At 33.7% G+C, this 27,130-nt stretch overlaps 1 protein-coding gene and 1 long non-coding RNA gene across 4 annotated transcripts; both read left to right on the top strand.

Moving 5' to 3' along the window:
- The first annotated feature begins 427 nt into the window (after nucleotides 1–427).
- LOC144847361 (uncharacterized) lies at nucleotides 428–5,635 on the top strand. 3 transcript variants are annotated; one of them, XR_013613735.1, is made up of 3 exons: nucleotides 428–465; nucleotides 4,630–4,770; nucleotides 5,317–5,635. It is a non-coding gene; the product is annotated as an uncharacterized LOC144847361 (long non-coding RNA). The 3 variants fall into 3 exon arrangements; XR_013613733.1 differs by lacking the exon at nucleotides 428–465 and adding an exon at nucleotides 4,338–4,409; XR_013613734.1 differs by lacking the exon at nucleotides 428–465 and adding an exon at nucleotides 4,365–4,381.
- A 6,922-nt stretch (nucleotides 5,636–12,557) lies between these two features.
- LOC144847359 (uncharacterized) lies at nucleotides 12,558–14,246 on the top strand. Its single transcript, XM_078703656.1, has 2 exons — nucleotides 12,558–12,642; nucleotides 12,965–14,246. The coding sequence occupies exon 2, from the start codon at nucleotides 12,987–12,989 to the stop codon at nucleotides 13,320–13,322; it is 336 nt and encodes a 111-aa protein (XP_078559782.1). The 5' UTR covers nucleotides 12,558–12,642; nucleotides 12,965–12,986; the 3' UTR covers nucleotides 13,323–14,246.
- The last annotated feature ends 12,884 nt before the right edge of the window (nucleotides 14,247–27,130 follow it).

Raw genomic sequence — 27,130 nt, 5'->3', positions numbered from 1 at the left:
AATTCTATTTAATACTTTGGTTAAAATGACATGTTTTTAACGTTAATATTAAATAATATGTGTTTAAGTGCGTTGCCATTGATGTTTCAACGTTAAATTAACATTAGATTTCAGTTGGCGTTTTTTTTATCCTCCTTTATTGTAAAACAATAAATGTATGATGTAGCTTGATTATTGGTTATTTAGGAATTTTAGATTGGCAAATATTATTGTCTCTGTATAATAATTAATACAAAAATGTTCTAGCTAGAAGTTGTGTTGAAAATTGAATGATCCTTTCATGCAAGATCAAATTTCATAAGATAAGAGCTTGTCAATGTCATTGGTTAGTTTCGTTTTGATCAAATTTTGAAACTGGTGTCAGTAATTTCAGTTACTTCGACGTAAGCTAGGCCTATAGGCCTAGTAGTGGTGTGTATAAAAAAAAGGCTCATCATTGAAATTGTCAAATAAGTATGTTTTCAGGTAGGAAAACAATCTTTTTTATTTGTAATCTACTAATTTATAAGCTTAGAGCTTGACTATTTTACCCTTATCAATAGCTAGCCTCTAGTCTAGTAGGCCACACATGCATAGCTATAGACCAGTCGTATTTGAGGTATAGGTGTCACTTTTTGCAGAATTTACTTCATCTATTTTTTCTGGGGTAGTTTTGGCTGTAGAATACGAATATGAATGTTGATCGCAACGGAGAGGGGGCGTTTTCGAGATATGAAGGGTCAAAGGTCAAATTAGGTCAAATAAGTCATTTTATGAAGAGGAAATCGTTTAGATATGTTAAATGCAACAGAATTTTGTTGTCTAGTTGATATGGTCCAAATAAACATCATATCCAAAGTTTACCGAAATCGGACACCGGAAAGTGGGTTAATTAGCATAAATTCAAAATGGCCGCCATTTACCATTTGAAGTTCCCGTATCTCCTCAACGGTTGGTTTTAGACCACCTAAGTGCATTACGACTAAATATAAATGTGACATTAAACTTTCAAATTAGCATATTTAAATTACCATATGACGTAACTATGACGTCATAAGGTAGTTGTGATGTCATATATTATGTTATAACTGCTTAAATGACATTATCCTATGTTCAAAAAAATGTAGAAACCACAGGAAAACAATTTTCTAAAATTTTTTCTGTTGAAATGAACATGATAAGGTCAGACATAAAAAAGGTTAATTAGCATAAATTCAGAATAGTTGCTATATAAATGTGGTATTAAACTTTCCAATTAATATTTAAATTACCATATAACGTACCTATGACGTCATAAGATAGTAAAGTATGATGTCAAAAGAATGCGCAATTGGCATATTCTAAGAAAAAAGTTTTAAATCTCATAAAAATAGTAAAACATCCAGGTTAAAATCATCAACTGTTTATCCGAATAGGTAGGTGGGTGGGGGATGGGATGGGCTGCGTGGGCTCTATCCCCTCGTCGGGGAGCCTATCCCCCATCCTCTGTCTGGGAACACGGGTACTTTTTGTCGAGTCGGGGAATACAGTAAAAATCGTTCGCGTTGACCTCATAGCTTTAGCGCCTAGAAAACCGTGACGTTCCATTGACCGCGAGTACGTCAGAGGGCTATTAATGCACTTTATATGCCTTCATTATTGCCAGCGATCCAACTATTAAACAATAGGTACGCACTTGTCTGGCGGTGTCCCTTTGTACGAATCGTTCAACGTTCGGTCCAGACGCGTGATATCATATTCCATCCAGGGACCAAAATGTGTCGTAGTATTACTTTCCAGGCGAATTTTACCGACGGTTACGTCGTGCACTGTGTATCGACGTATGCTACAGCAAAAACGAATTATGTTAATCTGATAAGTTTGTAATGTCGTTTAATTCTACCCTTACTTAAAAGCCATCCTAAATCTGGAGGGGCGAAGCGAATTTGGTTAAATGACACCCCTAGATGGCCGGTACTCTCGCACATAACATTCATAATAAATGGCACCTCTAATTGGTCGGAAAAGACACTCTCATGCAGCATGCTACCAATGAGCAAAACGATCGTATTCGTACTTTTTTTTTTATCATTCACTCGGTATTTAGTTTTGCGTTCAAGTTCAATGTGAACGTACGTCCAGGGAAATCCCCGAAAAAAGCACTATGTGTGAGAAGGCAAATTCAATGCTTAATATAGCTCTACCTATATTTATTTACAGCAATTTGAGGAAATTAAATATTAATCAATCTTCTAATAGTAACCCACACTCTAATAATAGTAACCCTCCTTTTAATAGTAATAGTGTAACCCAGTCAATAGTCAATCTATAATAATAACCCACTACTCTAATAGTAATAAGGAGATAATGCATGTTGATCTCGGGTGTGGGGGAGGATTGAGTGTTTTTGAGTTTATAAGTTAGTTAGTTATTATTTTACTATGAGCTGCTGACCAGAATAGTTGGGGTGGGTTACTATTTTCAAGTAATAGTAACCAACTACTCTAATAGTAATCCCCCTTCTAATAGTAACCCACCCTAAAAAACAATCAAAGAATAATATAATAACCCAGGGTTACAATTAGAAGATTTACGGTATACTGTATAGTACTTTATGCATGCTGACTGCCGTGATCTAAACAATATAGGTACATGGCGGTGTCCTTTGTACGAATCGTTTGTGCCCCAGCTTATGAGTACGATACACGCATCAATATCATGTTACATCCAGGGATTTCAAGTGAAAATTGGCAATTCATTTGCAACTCTTTAGCAATTTACAGACACGTATCGCTCGACATACGCTCATACAGCGAAGAAGGTATCGAGTTATTCACGAACGAGTTTACGAATTTTTCAATTTAAACTTTTGTACTGTGTGGGGCACGTATTTGGAGGATTTTCAGAGATGAGGGTGAGGTATTGGGCATGTCGGGGATGGGGGTTCGCCCTAACCCTAACCCCCCACCCCCTCCCTTGCTACGCGCCTGTACATATACATAGAAAATGCAATAGTTGCCATCATCAAAATACAGTATTACGGAATCAAACCACCATACACGCAAATTCCACATTCATCAGTTGGTCTTTGACATTTTAAACCATAATTATTACATGATGCTGGCTGTTTATTTTTGGTATGATATAGCCATGTTTATTGGAATTATGTTGGTTCAGGGACAGAGAAACATTGTTTTATGTGATTTTCTCCAGCTAGTTCTTTAGGGCAACCTTGTTTTCTATTATTGTTTTAAACGTGATCTCAGTCAGAGAGGAAATATGTTCATGCTAGATGCAGCTTTCGTAATGAATAATACATTCAATATTGTTGTAGTATTTTCACCATGTTTCCGCCTAAACAATTGTTATGTCACCTGTAAGAAATTGTTGGTTGATACTTGATAGGACTGCTGAATGTATGTTATAATCAGCTGAATATACGGGTAGTAGTACACAGCATTTCCTAGATTTATTTATACAGTATTTACTATCTATATAGTTAGGCATTGCCTAGGCCTACACTAAAATAAATGTTTTATTTTAGCTGTAAGACTACACCCACGACACCACAATACAACTATTATTATGCATGCTGCTCAAATCTACTATGACGATAGCTAGCTAAGCTAGTTACAGTAGCCTACTCTAGAATAGAGGCCTGTCAGTATAATAAGTTCTACATCACCTAAAAATCGGGAAAAAAAACTTTAAAAACAATAGTACCCATGTTATTAAAGTAAAGTATGCATTGCTAGCGTTGCATGCAAAATAAGCTAAGAGAAAGATGTTTCATGCATACTACGGTCATAATACGCTAGGCTAGTAAAAGCCTACCCACTATTCACTTGAGCAGACTTTGTATGCGGTCATCGCGGTTTAAACGTTTCTTGTTTACATACGTCGTACGCTGCAAGCATTCATATTCGGGCCTAGACAATATCATTTTTGATCGCTGAAAACGCGAAAATGAAAAGTTCTAACTAACTTTATACTACACAGTGTATTACTAAAACAATTTCAGCATATAATACCGAGTCTTTTTTAATCCAACTTTACTCATAATTATGTAGAAATTGCGCCCTCTATTGTCTAAATTTGTATTATTTTGATTAATTTCGGCTTTCAAAAATCAAGATTTTAAACGTTTATATCTTTAAAAAGCCCCCACATCAGTCCGATCAACAACCAGATTCGTAATCTACGTCAAAAAATGCATTAGAAAAAGTCGGTTTAGAAAATTCTGCAGAAAAGTGACACCTGCCTCCAGATCCGACTGGTCTACTAGGCTATAGGTAGTAGCCTAAGTAGGCTAGGCAGGCTGCCAAACTGATGAACTGAATTCCATCACTAGGCCTACAGTAGTGGAAGCATTTAGTATCATGCCTGTCAAGGGCAAACATTTGCCTTGCCAAGGATAACTACAGTACTGTACTTATTATGGTTATAAAATGGTATGTATTAGGCCATAGTTCAATTCTTTCTTTATTTATCCAAAAGTATACATAAATATAACATTTGATTATAATATATAATTAGTTGGCCTAGCTAGCTTTTTGCTAGGCTGTCTACAGTAGCTGCTAATGCTATTTATTAGTATTAATACAGTAGTATACAAACACATGCTAGCCTAGGACGGCTATTTGTTAAACTCACTCGCTTTCTTTATTTCAGATTGTAGGCCTAGCTAAGGCCCTTAGAGGCCTATGCCTAGCTAGAGTACAAAATAATGAAGTACATGTACATGTATAATCTTTTCTATGTGAATCAAACGAGAAAAATCTAATGGATGATCAATATTTTTATATACAAAAGGTTGGTATTTATAGTTCTTAACTTTAATATTGAATAAATATTAATACAGTGTTGCAATATTATTTACATAAATTGAATTGATTGCATATTTTACGTGTAAGTGTGAAATGATGTTCTGAATTGAATTTCTGTTTATGTACAGTATCATTTTTGAACAATGTGTTAAAGATATAATTGAACTGAACAATTTTTTTTTTAAATGTTTTGTTGAATATGCCGTCACTATAGAGTTGTTCACTTTGACCAAAAATTAGATTTTAAAAAATGCATTTGTACCTGAATAGGGGGACAATTTAAACAAACAATGGTTTTTGGTTAAATATACTGTTTATTTTGTATTTTTGTTAAGTGAAATCTTTATTGTTTTTGTTTATTTTCTACGGCAAGTGAATATCTTTGTTAAATTTGTAAAATGGCAAGGTATTCAAAGTATGATTGTATTAATCTTCATTGTTCATGTTTTTTGGGGACAATAAATCTTTCAATTAATTTTTTACTGTATTATTTTTGTTTAAAACTACAGTAACTTAATTGAATTTGTTTCAGGTTTGGAAAAATGATATTGCCACACTTTTGGAAAGCATAGGACAATGTCAACACAGGAATCGAGGCAACTGTTTATTGACTAATCGGAACAATGCAATTACAGTATTGTGTTATTGCCATTTCATTTGGACTTCTGCAACATTAGCACAAGGCACCTGTGACGTGTGTTGTATTTATTGTGTTTTACTGTAATCAGCCAATATTTATAGTTATTCAATCATGTTAGTTGGCAAACATATTACAAACTGGTTATTAGTATATTTGTTATACTTAACTTTGGTACCTGAGAACTGTCAGTGAGTATGTACATTATTTGATTGTTGCTTGGATTTTGCCTGATGATTTGATAACACCTGATTAAATGTTATTTTACGTTTTTATAGAAATTAAAGATTAGTAAGATATACAGTATTTATAAAATGTCTCTATTGATGGATTCTGCGACGTAACAGTATACTTTACTACCAACTACTTTAAAACCGTTGATTCAAATTGGATATAGTAATTCAACAAATCAATTACCATTGAAAATATGCCAGATTTCAGCTTGATTTATTTTGATTGTGTTACTATAAGCTGTTCTTCTATTAACTAAACCATTGCTATGTTAAAATAATGTTGATAATTTCTAATTTGAATCAACGGTAAAAATGTGTTTTGTTTTGATAGTTTTTTAAATTTAAACTTTAATTCAACAGTTTTTCAGCGTTATTTCAACGTTTGTGGATAATGTTGAATTAACTTTAATATTTCAACATTGAATCAACGTTGATAATTTCAACGTTAAATCTATGTTGAAATTTACGTTGATGCAAATTTTCATTTCAACTTAATTATTACGATGTTTCAATGTTAATAATTTCAACATTGAATCAACATTGATAATTTCAACGTAGACATTTTTACGTTGTTTCAACGTTGATAATCTATGTTGAATCAACGTTGACATTTTTGTTGAGGCAAACTTTCATTTTCAACCATTTTTTCAACGTTATTTCAACATTACTTATTTTAACGTTGTTTCAACGTTGATAATTTCTATGTTGATTCAACGTTGACATTTAAGTTGAGGCAAACTTTCATTTTCAACCATTTTTTCAATGTTATTTCAACGTTACTTATTTTAACGTTGTTTCAACGTTGATAATTTCTATGTTGATTCAACGTTGACATTTACGTTGAGGCAAACTTTCATTTTCAACCATTTTTTCAACGTTATTTCAACGTTACCTATTTTAACGTTGTTTCAACGTTGATAATTTCTATGTTGATTCAACGTTGATAATTTCTATGTTGATTCAACGTTGACATTTACGTTGAGGCAAACTTTCATTTTCAACCACTTTTTCAACGTTATTTCAACGTTTGCAGATAACGTTGAATTAACGTTAATTCAACCAATTTTTGCCCACTGGGGTACGTATACGTATCCGTGTCACAGCACGTATACGGACAAGTTTGAATGTTTAGCCTTTTTCATTTGGGCAAAATAATTGTACGTATCGTTAGAGGGCTAAAGCGCCTTGGCCTAGCCTAATACTAACATGCATCTAGGCCTAGCTATAAAAGGCAGCGATACCATTACGAAATGTCGACAGGCAACTGGAACTCGTTTTCTTCACTCTACTCTACTTCACTCACTCTCTCTCGCTCAATCTTTTAACAGTGAGGTTTTATGTCCTCTACACTCTGCTGAGTTTATCTGCCTATTAATTACAAATGACATCCCTTCATAGTTGCCTGCAATAATATTTTTCAGCATAAACCAGGGCAGTTTACGTGGGTGGATTTTCTTTGGATAATACACATGTATAGTTCCAATAATTTTAAAATACCAAAACATCGTTCATAGTGCGAGACCGCCATTGTTCAGTAATTATTGTAGAACGTTATAAAGTCGTCAAATTGTCTGGAGAAGAAAGCCAGAACAAAAATAGATCATACGCATAGCAGTAAGCCTACGGTTTTCATCTTTTCATATAACTAAATTTAACAATATTGTTGACTTTTACTCCGAAACATCATTCTTTTTAGAAGATTGGGTGAAAATAAAAGAGAATGTTAAAGCAAATTAGTTATAGGCCAGTCATGACAGTTCATTACTGGCAGGAGGGACCCCGATTCCTCTTTACTATACCCCTAAAATTTTAATTTTTTTAAAGTAATTTTCACCAAAGTTTTGGACCACGTAATATTAAATATTGGTTATAATATTCACAACCAGAAATCATAAATACATATTTAGTGATGATCATAAAGTTCAGGTCATATCAAAGAAAAGGTGTAGGGTATATTTAACAAATGAACAAAAAACAACTGATCGTAGATTCCATTGATGTACATAATTTTTCAAAGCACTGCGCAGGATTGTTTTGTTTTTTATTACAGTTTTAATAATTACAGTAAATATTTTTTTCCGATCCAATTTTTGGTCAAAGCGAATAATTATTATGTAACATTAAAATCTATTAATTACAACTATTTTTAGGGGGAAAATATATCTTTGGTAGAGAGTTTTAACGCTTAAAAAACAGCTAGTGTTAACCAATGACCGTATTCAGCATTCACACTAAGGGAAACTCAGTGAATATAATTTAAGGGAAATACTTAGATATTTATTGAGTTAAGTGAAATATTTAATTAAATACTTAATTACTTAAGGGAAATATCTCACTGTGATTGGTAAATACGGCCACAGGTATCGTAAAGCACTTGACGTCATGCCTTTCTTCATGTAAAGTTACCCTTCACGATATTAGCATATCAATAAAGTCATGTGAAGTGGTTCGCCAATCAGAGTATAGGTGCCACACCCCATCATGAACTCCTAAAGACATTTTGGCCGCGAATCATTTTCCATATCGTCTCGGCATGCAAGGAGCTCTGTACTCCTTGGTGTCAAACACAAACAAGTTACCGTACTTTTTTTAATTGCCATGGGCATGTCGTATTTCGAGTATATATAGTATTGAAAGTATTTTGATTTCAGAACTTATCCCTAATAAAAATAGGCCTACATTTTTAAATCAAAGATTCAACATGATATTAAAACAAACAATGAGAAAACTATGTTTAAACATCGTTCATAAAACAAACTTCTAAATAAAATGTATTTTGGCAGGAGAATTTAGTTTTTCGCTGAAATTCTCTATTATGAAAATCTGACTCTGAGTCAATTTTTTTTCAATTTCAATTGTTATTTCGTAACTTAATTTTAATGTGTAGCCGAATTTATACTATTAGGGCCTACACACATGTATTAGTATTTCAGCACATGATATAAAACAAAGAATTATGTATGTTAGCATAAATAGGCATATATAATAACGTGTGATCCTACCTTTTGTTAAAATGTTCACCGAAATGAAAATTCGTCGCAACGCCAGTACTGTATTCGCACATATCGTTGTTCTGGCTTAATAGGCCAATGACGCCGTAAAAACATATTATAATGTAATATAATATGGACGCGCCTTTTACAATTAGCATATCAATAACGTCATGTGCGGTGGCACGCCAATCAGGAATCCAGGTATTGTAAATGTGTGTTTCTGTCATTGGAGCGTATTAAATATAAGACGAATACGAAAACGTTTATTTATCAAAATCATAGTAAAAGTATAGCAGTATGGTATTTACAATGTTTAATAGGGTCCCAGGGAGTATGTAAGAGACCCAAATTACATAAAAGAAAATATATTGTTTTTCCTAAGAGTACACATTTTACAAAAGAAAAAAAAGGAAGGGGGGGGGGGGGGGGAACGACCAACAAATAAGCTAATTTATTTACAAACAAATTTAAAAAAAAAGAAAGTTAGTGTACAATGTAGTTTTAAAAATAAAGATAAGTATCAAAATAACTAAACAATATTGCCTCTTGGACAATACTCACAGCCCCTGATAGTTTCAATACAATATCGCCAAAAGTCGTATTGCAGCAGTTAAAAAAAACAAACTTATATTAAAGATGTATTGTCCGCCAACATTTTTGTTGAATATGCCATTTTAATGTAACATAATAGTTATCCACTTTGACCAAAAATTGAATCGAAAAAAAATGTATTTACCTGAAAAAACTGTAATTTAAAGCAAAAAATGGCCAAATTGGCTGCCAGCCAGTGGGTTTTTGGTTGAATTTAACCATTTATTTTCTCAATTTATAGGTGAAAACTTTATTAAAACTACAAAATAACATATTCAAAGTCTGATTTAATTAATCTTCATTTTTCATGTTTTTGGGGGACAATAGATCTTTAAGTATGAATATTATCAATCCACCGTCATTAATCTTATAATTCGACCACATTAACATTGTGCATTGCTCTATTACTGGGTAATATTATGATCATACAAGAATCGCAAAGAAACAAATGTCATATAATTTCAATACCAATCCCCAAATGATATGATGAAATATCGAATATAAAGTATGAATATTATCATCAAATGATCGCCATTACTCTTATAATTCGACCCGCACACTAACATTGTGTATTGCTCTCCCGTGGTAACAATGCACAATGGCGTCCAACGATTCTGTATGAATAACAATCATTAACATTTATAAACTGCTTCTGTTTGTACAACAACCGCTATCTGTTGGATATTTGTGCTCGATCGATAAATCGCTTCTGAATAAGAAGATTATGTCGATACCTTATAGTATAATATTTGAAATAGAGCCGTACAGACTTAATAATATTATCAATTAGTTTATTTCTAACATTGTATATACTATTGCCTTCTGTTCTTTCATAAAAATAGTTGTTTTCCAATAATATAGTATGGTTTTATATTATATACCATTTTTAAACGTAGGCCATACCATTTTCATTGAACAAATTTATGTCATAGCTGATTCATTGTAAATTATGTGTTATATGGTTATTGTCATTGGTATATGTGTGTGTTTGTAAGTCATGTTTTTAAAATGTTCTCTTGTGTGACGAATAAAGTTACCGTCTTTCACACCTGTTCCGGCACGGTTCCGGTCCCGGCGCCGGAAAATCAAATCTACGTACAGGTGTGACAGACCCTTTAGTTTAGTACGAAAAAGGTTAATTCCTCCATCATGGTGTGTGTGATCCATCATGGGGTGTATAATGTATACCTCCAATCAAAGGATTAAGTTAAACAAAGGAGAGTGAGATTCATAATAATCTAATCATAAGCGTTTTTTTCGATCACGGAGTTAAAATGATGACAACACGTGTATTTCCATGAGTATTAAGCCCAGATGACCAGTTGCCAACATCATATCCAATATATTACTGCCGTCTTTAGGATGTCTTTACTACAACAAATGCCTATAGGCTAGGCCTAATATAGTTTTATAACTTCAGTAGGCCTATTTTAAATAAAATAATGTTCTGTGTAACATTAAACTGTTGACTACATTAATAACAAATTACAAATGTTATCGATGTTCTGTTTGTTACCACTTTCTCGTTAAAACGTTCACTTTATTGATAACTAAATTTTGGTTTTTCCAGAATGATGCAATGGTTAAATTTAGAAACATTATGATTATTGTATCACGTGGTTAATGTCATCCAATCACAAATTATTATAATATATATAATATATATATAACACTCGCAAATAAATCAATTTAATTGGGTATTTGTTACAAATCTGACTCTCAAAATGTTGTTTGAAAAAAATACATATTTATTTCAAAGTTAAGAATGATGCCTCACATTGTTAGAAATGTATTTTTATTCCATCATTTAGTAGCCCTATAGGCCTAAAGGTTACATTAACATAATTATTATAACATATTTTGGCAAATTGAGTGTTTCAACTTGTTTATCTTTTTTTTACGTTTTAGGGCCTACTATTCGATAAAAGGTCCTTCATTGATTCCAATCATTTACGACAAGGACTACTTGAATTTAAGCTTATAACGTGAAAATGTTTCATCATTTGAACTCGTCACTTTGGGCGAGTCAGGTTATTCGTATAAACATTACGTCATATTGTTACAGTAATTGAACTATCCCTCACTGATAGGAAATTGCTTATCAAAAAATAAAGAATGTGTTTCCTGCATCCAGCCATGTGTTGATAATTGTAAAACAATTATTTGTAGGTCTATTGATCTTCATGCTACGATTGATTTTTTTTCATGGAAAGATTATTCGCTGCTTACCGAACACAAGATTATCAATACCTCGAGACGGTAATGTTAACTCAGGGAAGAGTTATGTAATTTAACTCTTCCCTGGTTAACTCTAATATTTTAAAAACGTTAAGGCAATCGATCAAGTTTAGCATTACAATAGTGCAACTATTGATTATGAAATAAAAATATGTTGAAATATTCATTTAGTTTCAATTAACATATTGTTTTTCTTTAATGAACAATACTTAACTGAAAAAGTTCACGAAACGTCGTAAGTTTCACAAAAAAAATTAACTAAAAAGTTGCCCAATTTTTATATCAAATAAAATTTGCAGCAATGCTATCCTTCATATAAAGAGTATGTTGTTTGTGCTAAGCCTGTATACTCGCATTTACTGACATTATTCATTATGAGGGGTTGGGGTGGGGGTTGCACGTCATACAATTACAAGTTTTATTACTGCACGCATCAATACACATTGAGTATCAAAGTTACAGGAATACTGGAAAGATTTTAAACTACTACGTGTTGTGGTAGAGTGCAGGAGAGAGTTGGGTACCGCTCTGGGGACATATCTTCTCTAGTTCATTTAATCAAATAAAAATGGGTCCGGTTAATGAGTACAAATTCATATTTCCATACAAGACGTACCCAAGTGATTGTAACTGTATACATGTTCCTGAAATTAATGTTATGGTCGTGTGTATGTCTCAATTTTTTCAAATAATTGTTCTCAGTACGATAACTTAAAGTACTGTATATTATTTGTGTCATTATCTGGTGAAGTATCAATCAATTCTCCTGAGATTTTACTATTGCCTCGTTTATCTAGTTACTTCTCTATTGATGACAAAGTATTGGTTTTTCCAAAATGATGTAATGTTTAAATTTGAAAACCATGATTGCAAAGTCCGTATCATGTGGTTAATGTTATCCAATCAATTCTCCTGAGATTTTACTATTGCCTCATTTATCTAGTTCTTCTCTATTGATGACAAAGTATTGGTTTTTCCAAAATGATGTAGTGTTTAAATTTGAAAACCATGATTGCACAATCCGTATCACGTGGTTAATGTTATCCAAAATTATTATCTTTTAATATTTAACAAAACCAACAAAGAAAATAATTTATTTGTTCATTAGTTACGAACCAGACGCTGATAGTGTGTCTTAACATTTTTTTTAAATAACTATTTCAAAGGTAAGTGTTGTGTCTCCAGGTTTTAAATTGTTAGTTTGCATGATACTATGTATAACATCGGCATTTAACACATATTTTGGTAAGATTATTTTGGTTAATGTTTTTTTTAATGTATTCACCACAGACAAATTTAAAATATGTTCTATAGGGCTACGTACACCGGAAATCGAAAAACCTGTGGTATATGCTCACAAGATGTTTGATGACATGTAGTCATGTATTTGTTAAATGAAAATTTCTTTTGGTGAATAATTTTATGTTTGTGATTATGGATTAAGAATATACCTTATAGATATTAAACATTCGTTTGATTATATTTCAGATTACGACAGTAACTTTGCAAGATGTCCAACACTTCACGGAATCACGGCAAGTCATTTGCTGGGCAAGTGAAAAGTCACATCAAATCTCAAAACCCAAGTGCCAAAGTTGACTCGGAAGTTTCGCTACCTGGAGGCCAGGCAGATGCTGTTGTTACAGGAGGATCAAGAGGAAATCAAGTTTGGGAATCAAAGTCATGCCACAAAATTACCAAAGCCCATGTAGACCAAACAGCAAGGAACGCTTCTGGACAGGGAAGCGCACATCTCGCAGTGGGAAAAGATGCTAGAGTATCGGACACCGTTAGGAGTCATGCTGCCGCCAGAAACGTGAACATTCACCATATGCCTTATAACTAAGGATATCATGGAATATAGCCTATCCGCTCACTGACTTAATATAAATTAACTTAATACTAAAAATACTATATTAGTATAAACAAAAATATTGTAGGCCTACATTCACATGCAAAAAAAAGATGATTTTGAAGACCTATTTTCAAGTAAAACGAAAACTGCTGTAGAACGATTTATAGAAAATGCTAACGCGAACGGATTTTCGTAGAAAGTAAATTGACTATCGGATGTCATCAAAACATGTGTTCAGTTCTGGAAATCGGACATTACGTCAGAATAGGTTTTTTTTGGTTTAACTCCTGGGGAGAATGTTTAGAAGCGATCTATCTTGACCTCTGTATGTTTTTAATATATTTTTTTATCTTTAGGCCTATAGTGTCTGAATTTTGAAATTATCGGTGTTTGTTCTTGTATTAAGCCTATGCGCTCTTTCGATGTCGATATATATTTTCCTCAGTCTGATCCCAGTTTTTTAAAACCATAAAATATCAGATTACTTATTTTGCTTTTACCTTCGATTTGATCAATTTTTCTTTTTCTTTTCTTTCAATTCGTTCATATTGCTCGTTATAGCATCCATTTTTGTTTTTTTTAAATATCGCCAGCAATTTTATTCATGTTCTCGTTCATGTTTCAGTTAATTGTTTGTATTTGAGAAGATATAATTAGCAAATAAAGATACAAGCTTTACATATTAAAAAGGTAATTTAGTTCCTTTGTGCTTCTACATTGATGTTATCATCCTCCACAGCGCAATGGGGTGTCTTCTCGTCGAGTGTCGTATATACCCTTGATGCGACTATGTAATATGAACATTTGAAGAATATGATCTCTCTCTTGACTATAGACTATGTATTAGTATGTATCATCAGCTTAATAAACACGATACCTGGGTCGTGTGAAAGTTTCTTGTATTTTCAAAATGAAGCCTATTGTTATTGTTATAATTTTTTAATTAATCTACAGTATAGTTTATTAAAACGGAGTATTCATGTACAGAACGTTTCGATCGCTAAACAATATTTTTGTCATAATCTTTTTTTTATATTTTGTAAAATGTACATACATTCAACTTTGTTCACATATATAATATAGGCCTACATACAGTACAATATGCGAAAATGAGCCAAAAAATAGCTTTCGCTCATCGAAGTTTGACTCCTGTCACAAAAATAAATTAGTCAAAAAGCATGTTATCTAATAAGAATAATATGTTAATAATTCAATAAGAAAGAAACAACTACTATATAAAATAAATAAAGTAATCAAGGGCTAACATTTAATGTTCTTGTAATAGTAAACATTTAACTTCATTTTATAAATTTGAATATTTAAGAGGTACATTTTATAGTTAAGGGTAAACTATTTCAAAGTTGAGCTCCATTAAAAGAAATTCTAAATTGTCCGGCATCGGTACGAGCTTTCGGAATTGCAAAGTTATTTCTTTTACTAAATCTATTATTAGCATTATGTGTAATTAAATAAAAGTATTCCATATAGTTTGGTGTTTTGCCATTAATTTGGTCATGAACAAATTTAACTATACTTTTTATTTATTTTATTATTATGTGGCCAAAGATTACCAATAGTAAATTAATCACTGTCCTATCAGATAGGTGGTAATCCCCTGATACAGGGGCTATTTTGTGAACTAGTTCACCGGGGTAACTCCTTACTCGTCTCGAATAAGGAACACGGGTTATAACTGTATACACTGGACCTACGGTGTATAGACTTGTTCCACCACCAGAAAAAGTAGGCCTATATAGTCTTTTATGAAATGTTGGCGGAAAGAAATAACGGCTTAAATACAGAACCCAGTCATCTGACACTGACTGAAATGAGGATGACGATAAGAAGACACAGAGGTAGAGATGTACAATGATGACGATAAGATACGATGACTGCATGACAGAAAATAGGCACTTTTAGATGTTCACGTCGACTATATCTATTAGGGACTTTACGAAACACGACGTAACGGGAAGCCACAGGACGGTGCTCATGAATAATTTATGCAAGAGCTTTAACAAAGTGGGCGGAGCTTAGCGTGAAATTTCGTCGTCTTAACTTTTTGTGGACGATACAGTTGCCATTTTCTCGTTTACAGAGAACGACTAGAAATAATGTATATAAATAACCTTAAATATACAGTTCAAATTACACTTTAAACGTAGAATTTCCAAAACTGTAAATAATATTTGAACTAATTTAATTGTTTAATGAAATAACATTTTATTGGGTTAAAATGGCTGTGTTAAAAGCAGCGTTTGAATGCGAGGCCCCTAGCTAGGAAGGCTAGGCCTATGCTGTATCACCAGAGCCAAGCGATTCAGAAGGGCCCCGCGCCGCGAGACAGGGGGGGTGGAGAGAGATACTACCGGTCGTCGTTTTCGCGCGGGTGCGTAACTAATAAAACGGCTATGTTGACTAGACTGTATATGATTCTACGCTCTAGCGAACACAGGATATTCGATTCGTCGTCCTCCCCTAACCGTCGTGTTTGTAAAGTCCCATATTGACTGTTTAATACGCGTACGACCAACGTTAACATGAAACAACTCTGTACATATTCTCTTACTCATTTTATTGCTCTTGTTCAGGCTAGTTGTTTAAAAAATAATAAGTATTTATTATTTCATTTGCCTTGATTAGACAGTCTTCTAGAATGGCTACTGAACATGTCGGCAAAATATCGTTCCGTGTTTCTCATTATCGTGTTTGATATATGAATATGTACACTGTACTTCTTCAATCTTTTTGACTCAATGAAATGCAAATTTATTTATATTATATTAATTATTAAATAGGATAGCTATCTCCTCAGTAGCCAACATTAAGCATATAATAGAAAAATAATAATAAAATGAAACTTTTTTTTTTCCACTTTTGGGATTTTTTAAATATCAGATTTATATATTTTTTTTAACCAAGAGGGACAAGATGGCTATACTAAGTGGAATATCACATTGTTCGTATTGGTACCTATAGTAAATTAGATTTGGATATTAAAACACATTTTGAAGGATATCAAGATTTCTATGGAATGTGCGTTAACACATAAACTAAGAGCAATAAAACAATGTATAACGTCAATCTATACGGTACTAATCATTAAAACACAATGAAAATTGAATAACAAGAGACATGAATTATCACAAAACGCCATAATTGATTTGACTAATTACAAACAAATTTCACAATTTTTTATATTTTTATCTGTTTTTAACTATTTTAATTTCATTCATTATTGTGTTGCTGGCGCAATACAATCACGTATGAAAGACAATCTCTTCTTTCTTGATGTATACTATTTCAAAATCTGAAAAATTTGATGCAATCGCTGCTCGTGAATAATAAATCATTAGTTTGTAAGTATAGGCCTAATTCCTCAAACAATATATTATGGCACATTACGTACATGTCGATACACAATACAGTGTTGTAAAATTGTATTATTGTTATTTTACCTAAACGTCAGTGCTAATAAAATGTCACTCTAAACACTACAATGAATACATACTGTATTATAATAAGCAGGCCTAACACACTACGAACATGCAAACTAAGTAACGCCAAACTAATTTATAATTAAAAAACATGCATAATACCATAACTAATGTAATATAACAATAATATAATGTATTCTATTCTATCATACCATTTTTAAAATTTAAAATTAATTTAATTAGTAATTACTTAGTTTGGTGAAGTACCTAGAAAGAGTGGGCCTAGCTTAGAATCCCACAAACGCAAAAAAAAAAAAACAAATTTGGAATATGGTAAGTTATCGATCCATTCCCCAGCTTTGCTTTACTACCAACAATTACCACCATATATTATACCTGAAAGCACTAAAACTGGAAATCTAATCTACAAAATAACATAAGGATACAGAGTATGCATCGGCGGTGAGATGAAACGGTAATTAACACCATGTCTCATCAAAATTGGAGTACAGAAAGTTATTTTTTACGACCGTAGTTTTAAGTATTTGATAATATTAATAAAATATGCAATTTGTAAATTAGAATTATTATATTGTTTCGGATAATCTCCGGAAACTAGAAGTTACGTTAATCTATAGACTATTAAATAATGCACTTGACCACAGACTGCTTGACCATGTATATTTTTGCCGTGTACAGTGGTATACAGTGCAATATTATTATTTAAAATACATGGCTGAGATGAATGTGATTTTATTTTTATTTTATTCAATCGAAACCAACAGCGATAATTACTGCCACTAACAGGTTTGATACAAACAAAGCCAGGACTGTTTAAAGCACCTTGATTGGTCCTAACATTGATCAAGGGCTTCTCTCGTCCAGTGCCCACCTTGACCAGAGGAAAGGCGTAAGCCAATAGGCCTACGTCTGAGGCAGATACTAGATGCAGGGGCTGCCATAAGAGTCAGCAGTGCTGATTTCAAATGCCTAACGGGACCCCAGCTCCATATACAGCACCCGATATTCCCAGGTGGTCTCCCATCCAAGCTCTAACCAGTCCCAACGTTGGGTGTGTAGTATGCCCTACTTGGTGATTGGCAAGTAGGACATATACGTTACAGCTGATCACCGGGCCTATTAGAATCCAAACCGCGGTCCCTGGTCTGGAATTGGCTGGCCAATTACTATACGTCACTAACTGTCCCACTCGCGCTCGTTTTGAAAATAGACGCCTGCCATGCCATAGTTCGACGTACATGACAGCTTCGGCGCTGGCGCCACTTAGAAGCATTGATTATTTTTTAACATTGCGTGCGGTCCGCGCTCTGTCAGTAAAAAATATGGAACGTGTGATCGCAGCCTGATGCATATCCTTGTGTTCCTTTGTCCATGATAAATTAAACTAGTGTGTAGACTAAAATGATAATATCACAACTAAAAATGAAGAAAACATTTATAAAATTAAACTAGTGCGTAGAGTAGCCTAGAATGATATCACAACCAACAATTAAAAAAAATCTATAAAATAAACTAGTGTGTAGAGTAGAATAATAATATAACAACCAAAAATGGAAAAAATCTATAAAATTAAACTACTGTGTAGTAACTTCAAAATGATGAGTATGTGTAACATTTAAATTTTAAAACTTGTTGCTCGAATGTTGTGTTGTAATTGCCATTACCATTCTTGTAATCATTTATTATTATCAGTTATCATCATAATCAGTTACTACTATTTGTATTATCATTAGGCCTATCATTTATTATCATTATCATATTATCAGTTAGTAATTATCATTATCATTATCAGTTATTTATTATCATTTATTATCATTATCATCATTATAATTCATTATCACTATATCATCATTGTTAAAGTATTTAAAATGTATGATCAAAATTAATTCTTTAAAGTACTTTATAGGTTTATAAAGTGCAGACTATTTTATTGATTTTCATCCTGATCGATTTTCCTCATTTGATTCTCGATTCTGGACTGTTTTGAAATGGAACTCCTTAATTTCTTAAATGTTTAACGAATCTTTGTCATCCATGACTGGTATTGAATAAAATGATTATTGTATTCTATAAAAATTCTATTTTGTGGTAGAACGATCGTGTATCATAAATCAAATCCTCGTAGAACCAAAGCTGTTGAGTAAAAAATCATTATCGTTATTATTTGAAAATAATTGAAATACACCTACAGAAATTTAGAATGAAGGTTAGAAACCATTCATGTATAAACAAATATTTATTGATGATTACAAATCTAGGCTATATAAGAATGGTTTAATAAAAAAAATAACTTGATTGTTCTTGTCTGTCATTTAGTTTGTTTTTAATATGCTTTCTGTGAACAGAAAATAGTGGCTTAGAACTAAGGTAAATTATTCTAACGATCTTTAATTCTCACAATTAATAAATAATAACATTACAAACAAATAGCAATAGTGCATAACAAAGCATTTCTAAATTATCATACCTTAACGTTCTTAGGTTGTATAAGTTAATCAGATCCTGTTTTGCTGCTTTCCATGTGATTTTTTTCCAACTATCAGGAATTTCAGCTTCCTTGCATCCATAAAATTCTGCCAAATCTTTGTTGTATTTTGCCATGAACCATTTCCAGTACAGCTGTGTGGTTGTATCCACTATTGGTGGAATCATCCATGATTTGTAGTGCTCGTTAGCTACTTTACGATATTCGTGAAATTTATGCCGTTTTTTTTCAACATTGATTTCTCTACACTGTAGGTTGGTGTTAGCAACTGTTGTACATAAATCTGTGATAAGTTTTCCGTTAGCTTCCCATTTAAGGCCTCCAAACCCTTGTGGTCGATGGCACTCAGTTCGATGTGTTGTACATCCAGCGATATTATCGCACGGGGCTTTGCAAAACGGGCATGCCTCTTCACAACCAATAAGATCTTTCTCAAAAAATGTAGCAACTTCTCCAATTTCGTGTCTTAAAACTTTCTGCAATTCAGTGTTACATCTCATTCGTAAGTTAGCTTCTGCTTTATTTAGCTCGACAAAGAGCTCATGAAGAAAATCTTTAATTTCAATTTCATCATTATCCCATAGAATGTGTAGATGGCTAGTCATTACAGGTGTCATCTTTGTTAGGTCACAACATGAAATGATATATTGACACAACTTGTTAACTTTACAAGAAGACCCAACGTTCTTCTTACAAGCGATAGTTATTGCTTCTATCACTTCTCGGTATTTACTACGCACGCATGTGTAGTAGATATTTTGTAGTAACGTCTTCCCACTGTTTTCTTCTCGACCCAGTGCGTTTACGATGTATTCTTGTAACCATGCAGACATACGGAATGCCGGGTTTATCAAGTATCCTGCAGCTAAGTCGAATGAATCTTTTTCGGCGAGATCAATGAGCATCTTAGCATGAAAGGTTTTCTTACTGACAAACGTATGCTTGTGGTCACTTGAGGTCCTGAAATATCCAACAACGCTGTCAACAAACCATAGATTGATTGCCTTGTCAGTGGCATCGTTTAATGGCAATGATATCTTAAAAGCTGTTGTCAGTGCTTTTCCTACTTTGGTGCATTCGTTTTGAAACACTTTCCATAAGGTCTCCCTCTGAGAAAGCATGAGAGCCCTAGGGTCATTCTGCTCCTTAAAGGCTTTCTGAAGAGCTTTGAATTCCGGTATTAATTTCCATAGAATACAACATGTATGCCTAGCTACTCCTTCACGTGTAAATGAAACATTATCAGCATATGGTGGATTTTTCAATAGTTTGTATACTACATCAACGATTTCCTTTATTATAGGTTCATTGCAATTGCTTCCCATATCCCTGTAATAATGGATAGTAGAGGCTGCTCCTTCTTGACATTTCAACGTTACATGGGCGGCTTGCTTAAGAGCTGTTTTTTGCACTGTGAAAAAACTCCTTTTGATATCATCTGCTGCGACTGTAACCATTTGTTTGTCCTTTAAATTCCTCAGTAGGCAGTGAATTACATGTTTTTCTTCAAAAAATGTATCAAGAAGTACATCTTCTAGTTTGTCCTCGATATTTAAAAGTTCAGTCATTTCCGGGATATCTTTAATCCACTCTTCCAAACTTATGTTGAACTGAGTTTCTAGTTCCAATTCACTTTTACCAGCTCCCTTTAATTCGTCTGCAAGTTCACGTGACTTCTTTTGAATTTCTTGCAAGTACTTTCCTTTGCCTTTGTCAATTTTTGACTTCCAAATTATGGTCTGTTTTACAATTTTAAAATCATCTAGAAGTGCCTTCCTCATTTGTGAATCCAGCATACTGGCTTTGTGTTTCATTTGTAATTCCCATTGTACCACTTTTGGGTTTATTCTGATGTATTCTTTCATCCGAAAGAAAAATGTTTTGTAGCTTTGATGTAGCTTTCGATTGTAAACGTCGAATAGTTCCTTACCTTCTTCCTCTATTCTTTCTGCCGGAATCGCTTTACATGCATTAATACAGGCATGGCGGTTACTCATACAAGTTTGTCTAAAATCCCGTGACGCCTCAATATACTCAGTTTCTAAGGAATTGTAAGCTTGTATCTCTAAAGCATTGATGAAACAGAAAGAGAATTCTTGGTAAAGAAGAACAGCTTTTGACAAATCTGCAACTTTGAGGCTAAATTCATCGATACTGTTGGAATGTCTTTCCTTCATGAAAGTAAACACAAGTTCTCTGAGATCAAGAACATCTCGAACGTATTCCGGATTTGTAGTTGCCATCGGTGGAATCCCTAGCCATAGATTTGAAATATAAGCTACATGCTTCTGGGGCTGAAAATTGATAACTTCTGAAAATGATTTGACATATTTTCCTTGTACATCTGCAGCAATTTTAGTAGTTTTGTCCAGTAGGTCACTCAGTCTTATTTTTTGTGATACATTCTTCTCTGAAGCCAATAGATCACTTTTGTACTGATGAACAAATATGCAGCTAGGCTTTAGATTAGTTAACTTCATTTTCATCAATTCGTACACAACGATCTGTAGGATTTCCTGAATACCAGCTTGGTTATCTCCCATAAAGTTTATAACTGTACAATCTGCTAAACCGATTATGAATGTCGCCAATTCTTTATCACGAGTATTGCGATCGATTTCAGCAAATTCAAGAGCACATAATCCCTCCGTGTCAACAACCATGATGTAATCACTCTTATACCTATTTCGAAGATTTTCATCAAGTGGAACTAACTGTGCAAATGCTCCTTTGGTACATCTCCCGGCATCAACTGCAAACTTCAGCCCAAACATCGTGTTGAGCATGGTTGATTTTCCACTTCCTTGCACACCAACTATTGATAGAACAAATAGTTTCTTATTCCCAATCTTTTTCTTGAGAAAATTAAAAACTGCCTTTAACCACGTTGTAGGAACATACGTCGCATCTCCATCCATAATCTCAAGTGGTTGTCCATCGATTAACATGTCAGCAGCTATTTCTGGAAATTTCTGAATGTCACTTTCCATCCGTGACAATTCTGATGCCATCTCGTAGATTTGGGCAATTTCTCTGTTCAAATTTTCTAAGCCCAAGCTTGCATTCAAAATCTGTTTAGCAAATTCCTCAAGAATCGCAGATTCCGCCTTTTTCATATACGCACGTTTGTAAGCCTCACGTATAGGCTGTAAACTGCAAGTGCTGTGCCTGTTTAACATCGTACCTGTCCAGTTATAAAAGTATGACCTCCCAAGAGACGTGAATGTAACGGATGTTAAAAACTGTTTAACCATAACCATTTTGGATTGATCTTTCCATGACGCAAACTGTTTTTCTTGTAAAGTCACTATTTCTGATGTAACCTTCTCAATATACAATTCTGTTCCCATATCTCCTCTACCTTTCATGTTAAATAGTTCCCGTTTTTTCAAAGCAATATCACGTGATATAGCCTGCAATGGTAAATGTTTATCTTTGTCATCTCCTGCTTGAAGGCATTCCAACAAATCCATTGCCTTCAGCTTACATTCATAATTAACACCTTTATCTCTGTCATCAATTCTAATATTGGAAGAAATCGCGATTTCTTCACAGTCTTCTATACTCTTAGGAGTAGTTTGACCAGGGAAATCATCAGACATACACTGTTTAAGAATCTCCTTCAGTGGTAGAGCCAAATCATCGATGTTGTCATTGACTAGGATGCGTATCAACTTCTCTGCCTCCTGGTTCTTTGAGCAAACATCTTTAAGAACGTGCTTCCATTCATTATTCGGATCTTCATCAAATATAAGAATGAGATACCTGTGTTGATCATTCCAAGATGATATCAAATTTATTTGTTCCTTGTTCGACATGTCACTTTGACAGAAAATAATACTTGTCGATGATGCCTTTGTCATAAAGGTTCTTTGTAGTGAATGATTTAGTACGTTACCATGCAGATTCATGATACCAAATGCATTAGGAAAGCTGTCTTCGCCACTGCCCATTGGAAGATACCATATTAATTCCACTGTACCGTTAGAAATAACTTTCTGTACACCTACACATTTAGAGTGAAAGAAATGATCCAAGTGCGAATTAAGGATTTCGTTGAGTATTTTTGACTTTGATAGCTTAGGTCTTCCTATGCGCTGAGCTGACACTATTGGTAATGGATGCACAGCCATTGATTGCTCAACAGGTTGCCCCGAGGTAGTCTTCCATTGTTTTCTTATTGTACTCGTTGCCCAAGAAAGCATCTCAACACCAGACGTCTGTGGCAGTAGCAATGGAATGCCTAACTGGCAATTAGACAGTTTTTCTACTAATATCTGTCGTAGAAAATCGTCACAACATATAAACAGAGATGTCAATACATCTAAACAGTTTATCTGAAATTCATCATCATTAACATTTATTCCCTTCAAAAAGTTTGAAAGTGATTCTACGGGTCCTTTACTCTTTGCCACATGTGTCTGCCTGTTAATTGAAAACGACATTCCTTTATAATTGCCGGCAATTATATTTTGTAGCATAAACCAGGGCAGTTTGCGTGGATGGTCAAGATCATTACGTTGAATAACTTCGCCTGGAACTGTTAGTGCCATTTCCCTTGTAATTTTCTTCGGATAATACATGTGTAGTTCCAACAGTTTTAATAATTCTATTTTCTGGGAGAAAAAGAAAGTATTTTGTTTTTAAATACTGTAGGCCTACAACAACAAATACTACACAAATAAGGCAGCACAGTGTGGCTTTTATTGATAGGCCTACACGAGTTAAAACTTGATGTTCTGAATCAAATGACAAGAATTTACTTAGATGTTATAAAACAAATAATGAATGTTTTCATATTCGTGCGATGGTACGAATAATGTGAAAATAGAATTTAATCTTTCACCTCATGAAATTATTTGTACTATCGCACTCATAAACATCAATTATTTGTATACTAGTGTACATCCATTTTTTCCGACAGTACGGCATCTTAGTTTAGTATTATTGTCAAGAATGAATGTTACATATTTGGATTAATTAATTGTACTTCCATGACAATGACTCGTATGTGTCTGTATATCTATCTAAAACGACATTATTGAGACCTCAGATAATTTAGACAAAAACAACAACAAAATATTTTGCTTGACATAGGCCGTAAAACGTTTCAAACAATAGTGTGGATTATTATCCACAAGCTCACATCCCACAAAAAGAATTAATTGGTTTGTCTGTCAATGTAGTGTTTTATAAATTTATAATAATTACGAGGAAACCCACCTTAAGCGTGGTTCTCATTAGAACGCAACGTAACGTAACGCAGCAACTTATCGACGCAAAGTGATTTATTGCGTAATCACAAGTGGGAACCGACGACGCAACAGTGCTGCAAACATCGCAGGTTTGATTTCACGCAGGCGGGGGCAAACACAATTATTGGAAGGGAATGTTCTTACGTTGCGTAGGTTGCGTTACGTTGCGTTGCTAGTGGGAACCAAGCTTACCCGGATATTAGCGTAGCAAACGTCACAACAATCAGTATTGACATTGTATTGGACGTGTGTTTAGATCAATTTAGTTGCTTTATTTATTCGACAAGCATAATACGAACCGGGGACTAGGAGAGACGAAATTGTCATTACTTGACACGAGGCAGAGACGATTGGTGGCGCTATACTGTATGAATATTCATGACCTAATCCAATGACAATGAATGTAAATGTTTTGTCGTGTTGCGGTATAACTATATCTTTTCAGTTGTTATTTTCAGTTATCATTATTTTTCTGGACATTGTTATTTATTTTATTATTCAGTTCTTCAGTATTACTATTGTCAATTATTATTAGTTATTACTAATTAATTCACGGCGTTAAGGTAGCGTTATCTACGCAAGGCGTAGGCCTACGGTAATCCGTGGTGTTCAAACGCAACGATTAACATTCCAATGCCTTGCGTTTAAAAGACTCTGATCAGGTCAAAGCAGATAGAACAGTATATTTATACATTCATGACAATGCATGAAAGTTTACATCGTAAAATTGTTTTCTGTTATTTTTATTTATATAATGTTACCTTCAAATATACTGATTTGTTCTTACTACTTGTGGAATTGCATTTTAATTCAAAATAATTTAAAACGTAATTATTACACGGACAATTATCTGAAAGTGGCTATCAGCATGGTCAACCGTGCATGTAAATTATTATTTTGACTATGTGGCCAATGTAAATTTTTCTATCCTCACGGTGGTCACCATTGGGCCTACTTTGTAGGCCTACAGTCATTTCAACCACCGATTTGGAATGAATTCATAATTTTTACTCACACCATCGTTATTGAAGTACAAGGGTTATGCCGACTTTACCCACCATCAACTCTACCCACCGTCTTTACTCACAATTGCTGATAGGGATATCTCTTTTTGTGTGTGGTTGGGGGCGGGGGTAGAATAAGGGGAGACACTGTATGTAGACTGGTGTAGATGATCGGTGGTTGAAATGCTCTGTGGCATTTCCTTGTGTGCTGATGATAAAACATAAAATAAGGAGCAATATCGACCATGTTTCATGATGTACAGTCTCGACAGCCAACACACCGACCTTCTTTCAAAAATCCTAGGCCCATTTAAATAAAACATTATTGAAATTGGATTTAAGAACTCACCTCTCTAAAATCTTTTACTTCAATCTCCATTGTAATAGACAAGTCCTGCATGGTTTGCAATATATCTAAAATACTTGGCCTTTTCATTCTGTCTTTATTCCAACAATTATGCAGCATATCCTTTAACTTAGAGGGCGTGTTATCATCTAGCGGGTAAATACCATCCACTTTCTTAGTATTACTCGGATCAAGCAAGGTTTTCATTTCCCATATCACAACACCGTAAGAAAATATGTCTGAACGCTTTGATACTTTTACCTTTGACCCACAGCCATTAAAATCTTGAGGATAATTTTCAGGAGCCATCCATGGTAAAGACCCAGCAAATGTAGTAGTAACTGTGTTATCAGTTATGCAGGAAATTCCAAAGTCACACACTTTCAAATTATGTTGATCAGTAATTAAAAAATTTGGCGATTTGATATCTCGATGAATTATATCAAGTTCATGAAGATACTGTATTGCAAGAGCGCCTTGCCGGGTCCAGGTGAAAAATTTGTCATTCTCAAGAAGTTGCTGCTGTTCTCGTTTCTTGCCTAAATAATGATATAATGACCCATTTGCTGCATATTCCATTATCATACATTTCAGATGATCCTTCTTACTAACCCCTAGAATCTCTGTTATGAATTTTCTACCAATATGTCTTTGTTCTTCGTCAGCTTTAATTTTTCTTAATGTAACAATTTCAATTTCTCGAATATGCTTGTTGAGACATTTAATCGCAACAGGAAAATCTTTTTTAGTTTTCCAAATCCCTTTAAACACACTGCATGTTCCACCACTTCCAATAACTTCTCCAAATTCAATATCATTACATGGTATTTCTAAAATCTCAGGATATGGTTTAATCACTGTTTCATTACTTGCCATTATTTTTGCTCAAAGTGGCGATCTGGAAAGAAAAATAAATATGTACATTATATTTTATACGCTATCATTATTTTCTACTCTTACTCTAACCACTCTCCATTCACCAGCCTGTGTCTTCTTTGTTATACGTTCCCCAATCCACTCTACTCAGGCAGCTCATATATTCTTACTTCTTTCCAAGTCATCTCACTTGCACAAAGAAAGAGTAGTGCTATCTCATAAGCTTCTGGCTGTTTTTATTTATTTTTATTTTATTTTATTCAATCGAAACCAACAGCGATAATTACCACCACTAACAGGTTTTAATTTATCATTTTGATTTAGCTTTTTGCTTATGTTTTTTACATCATGTATACACCATTGAGATCCAGCTAC

The sequence above is a fragment of the Antedon bifida genome, chromosome 7, assembly GCF_963402885.1.
Source record: "Antedon bifida chromosome 7, ecAntBifi1.1, whole genome shotgun sequence".
Classification (NCBI taxonomy): domain Eukaryota; kingdom Metazoa; phylum Echinodermata; class Crinoidea; order Comatulida; family Antedonidae; genus Antedon; species Antedon bifida.
The sequence above is the reverse complement of the archived record's forward strand: the minus strand, read 5'-3'. Positions and strand labels throughout refer to the sequence as shown.

Coding starts and splice junctions, on each gene's coding strand:
- LOC144847359 (XM_078703656.1), top strand. CDS start 12,987: ATGTCCAACACTTCACGGAATCACGGCAAGTCATTTGCTGGGCAAGTG.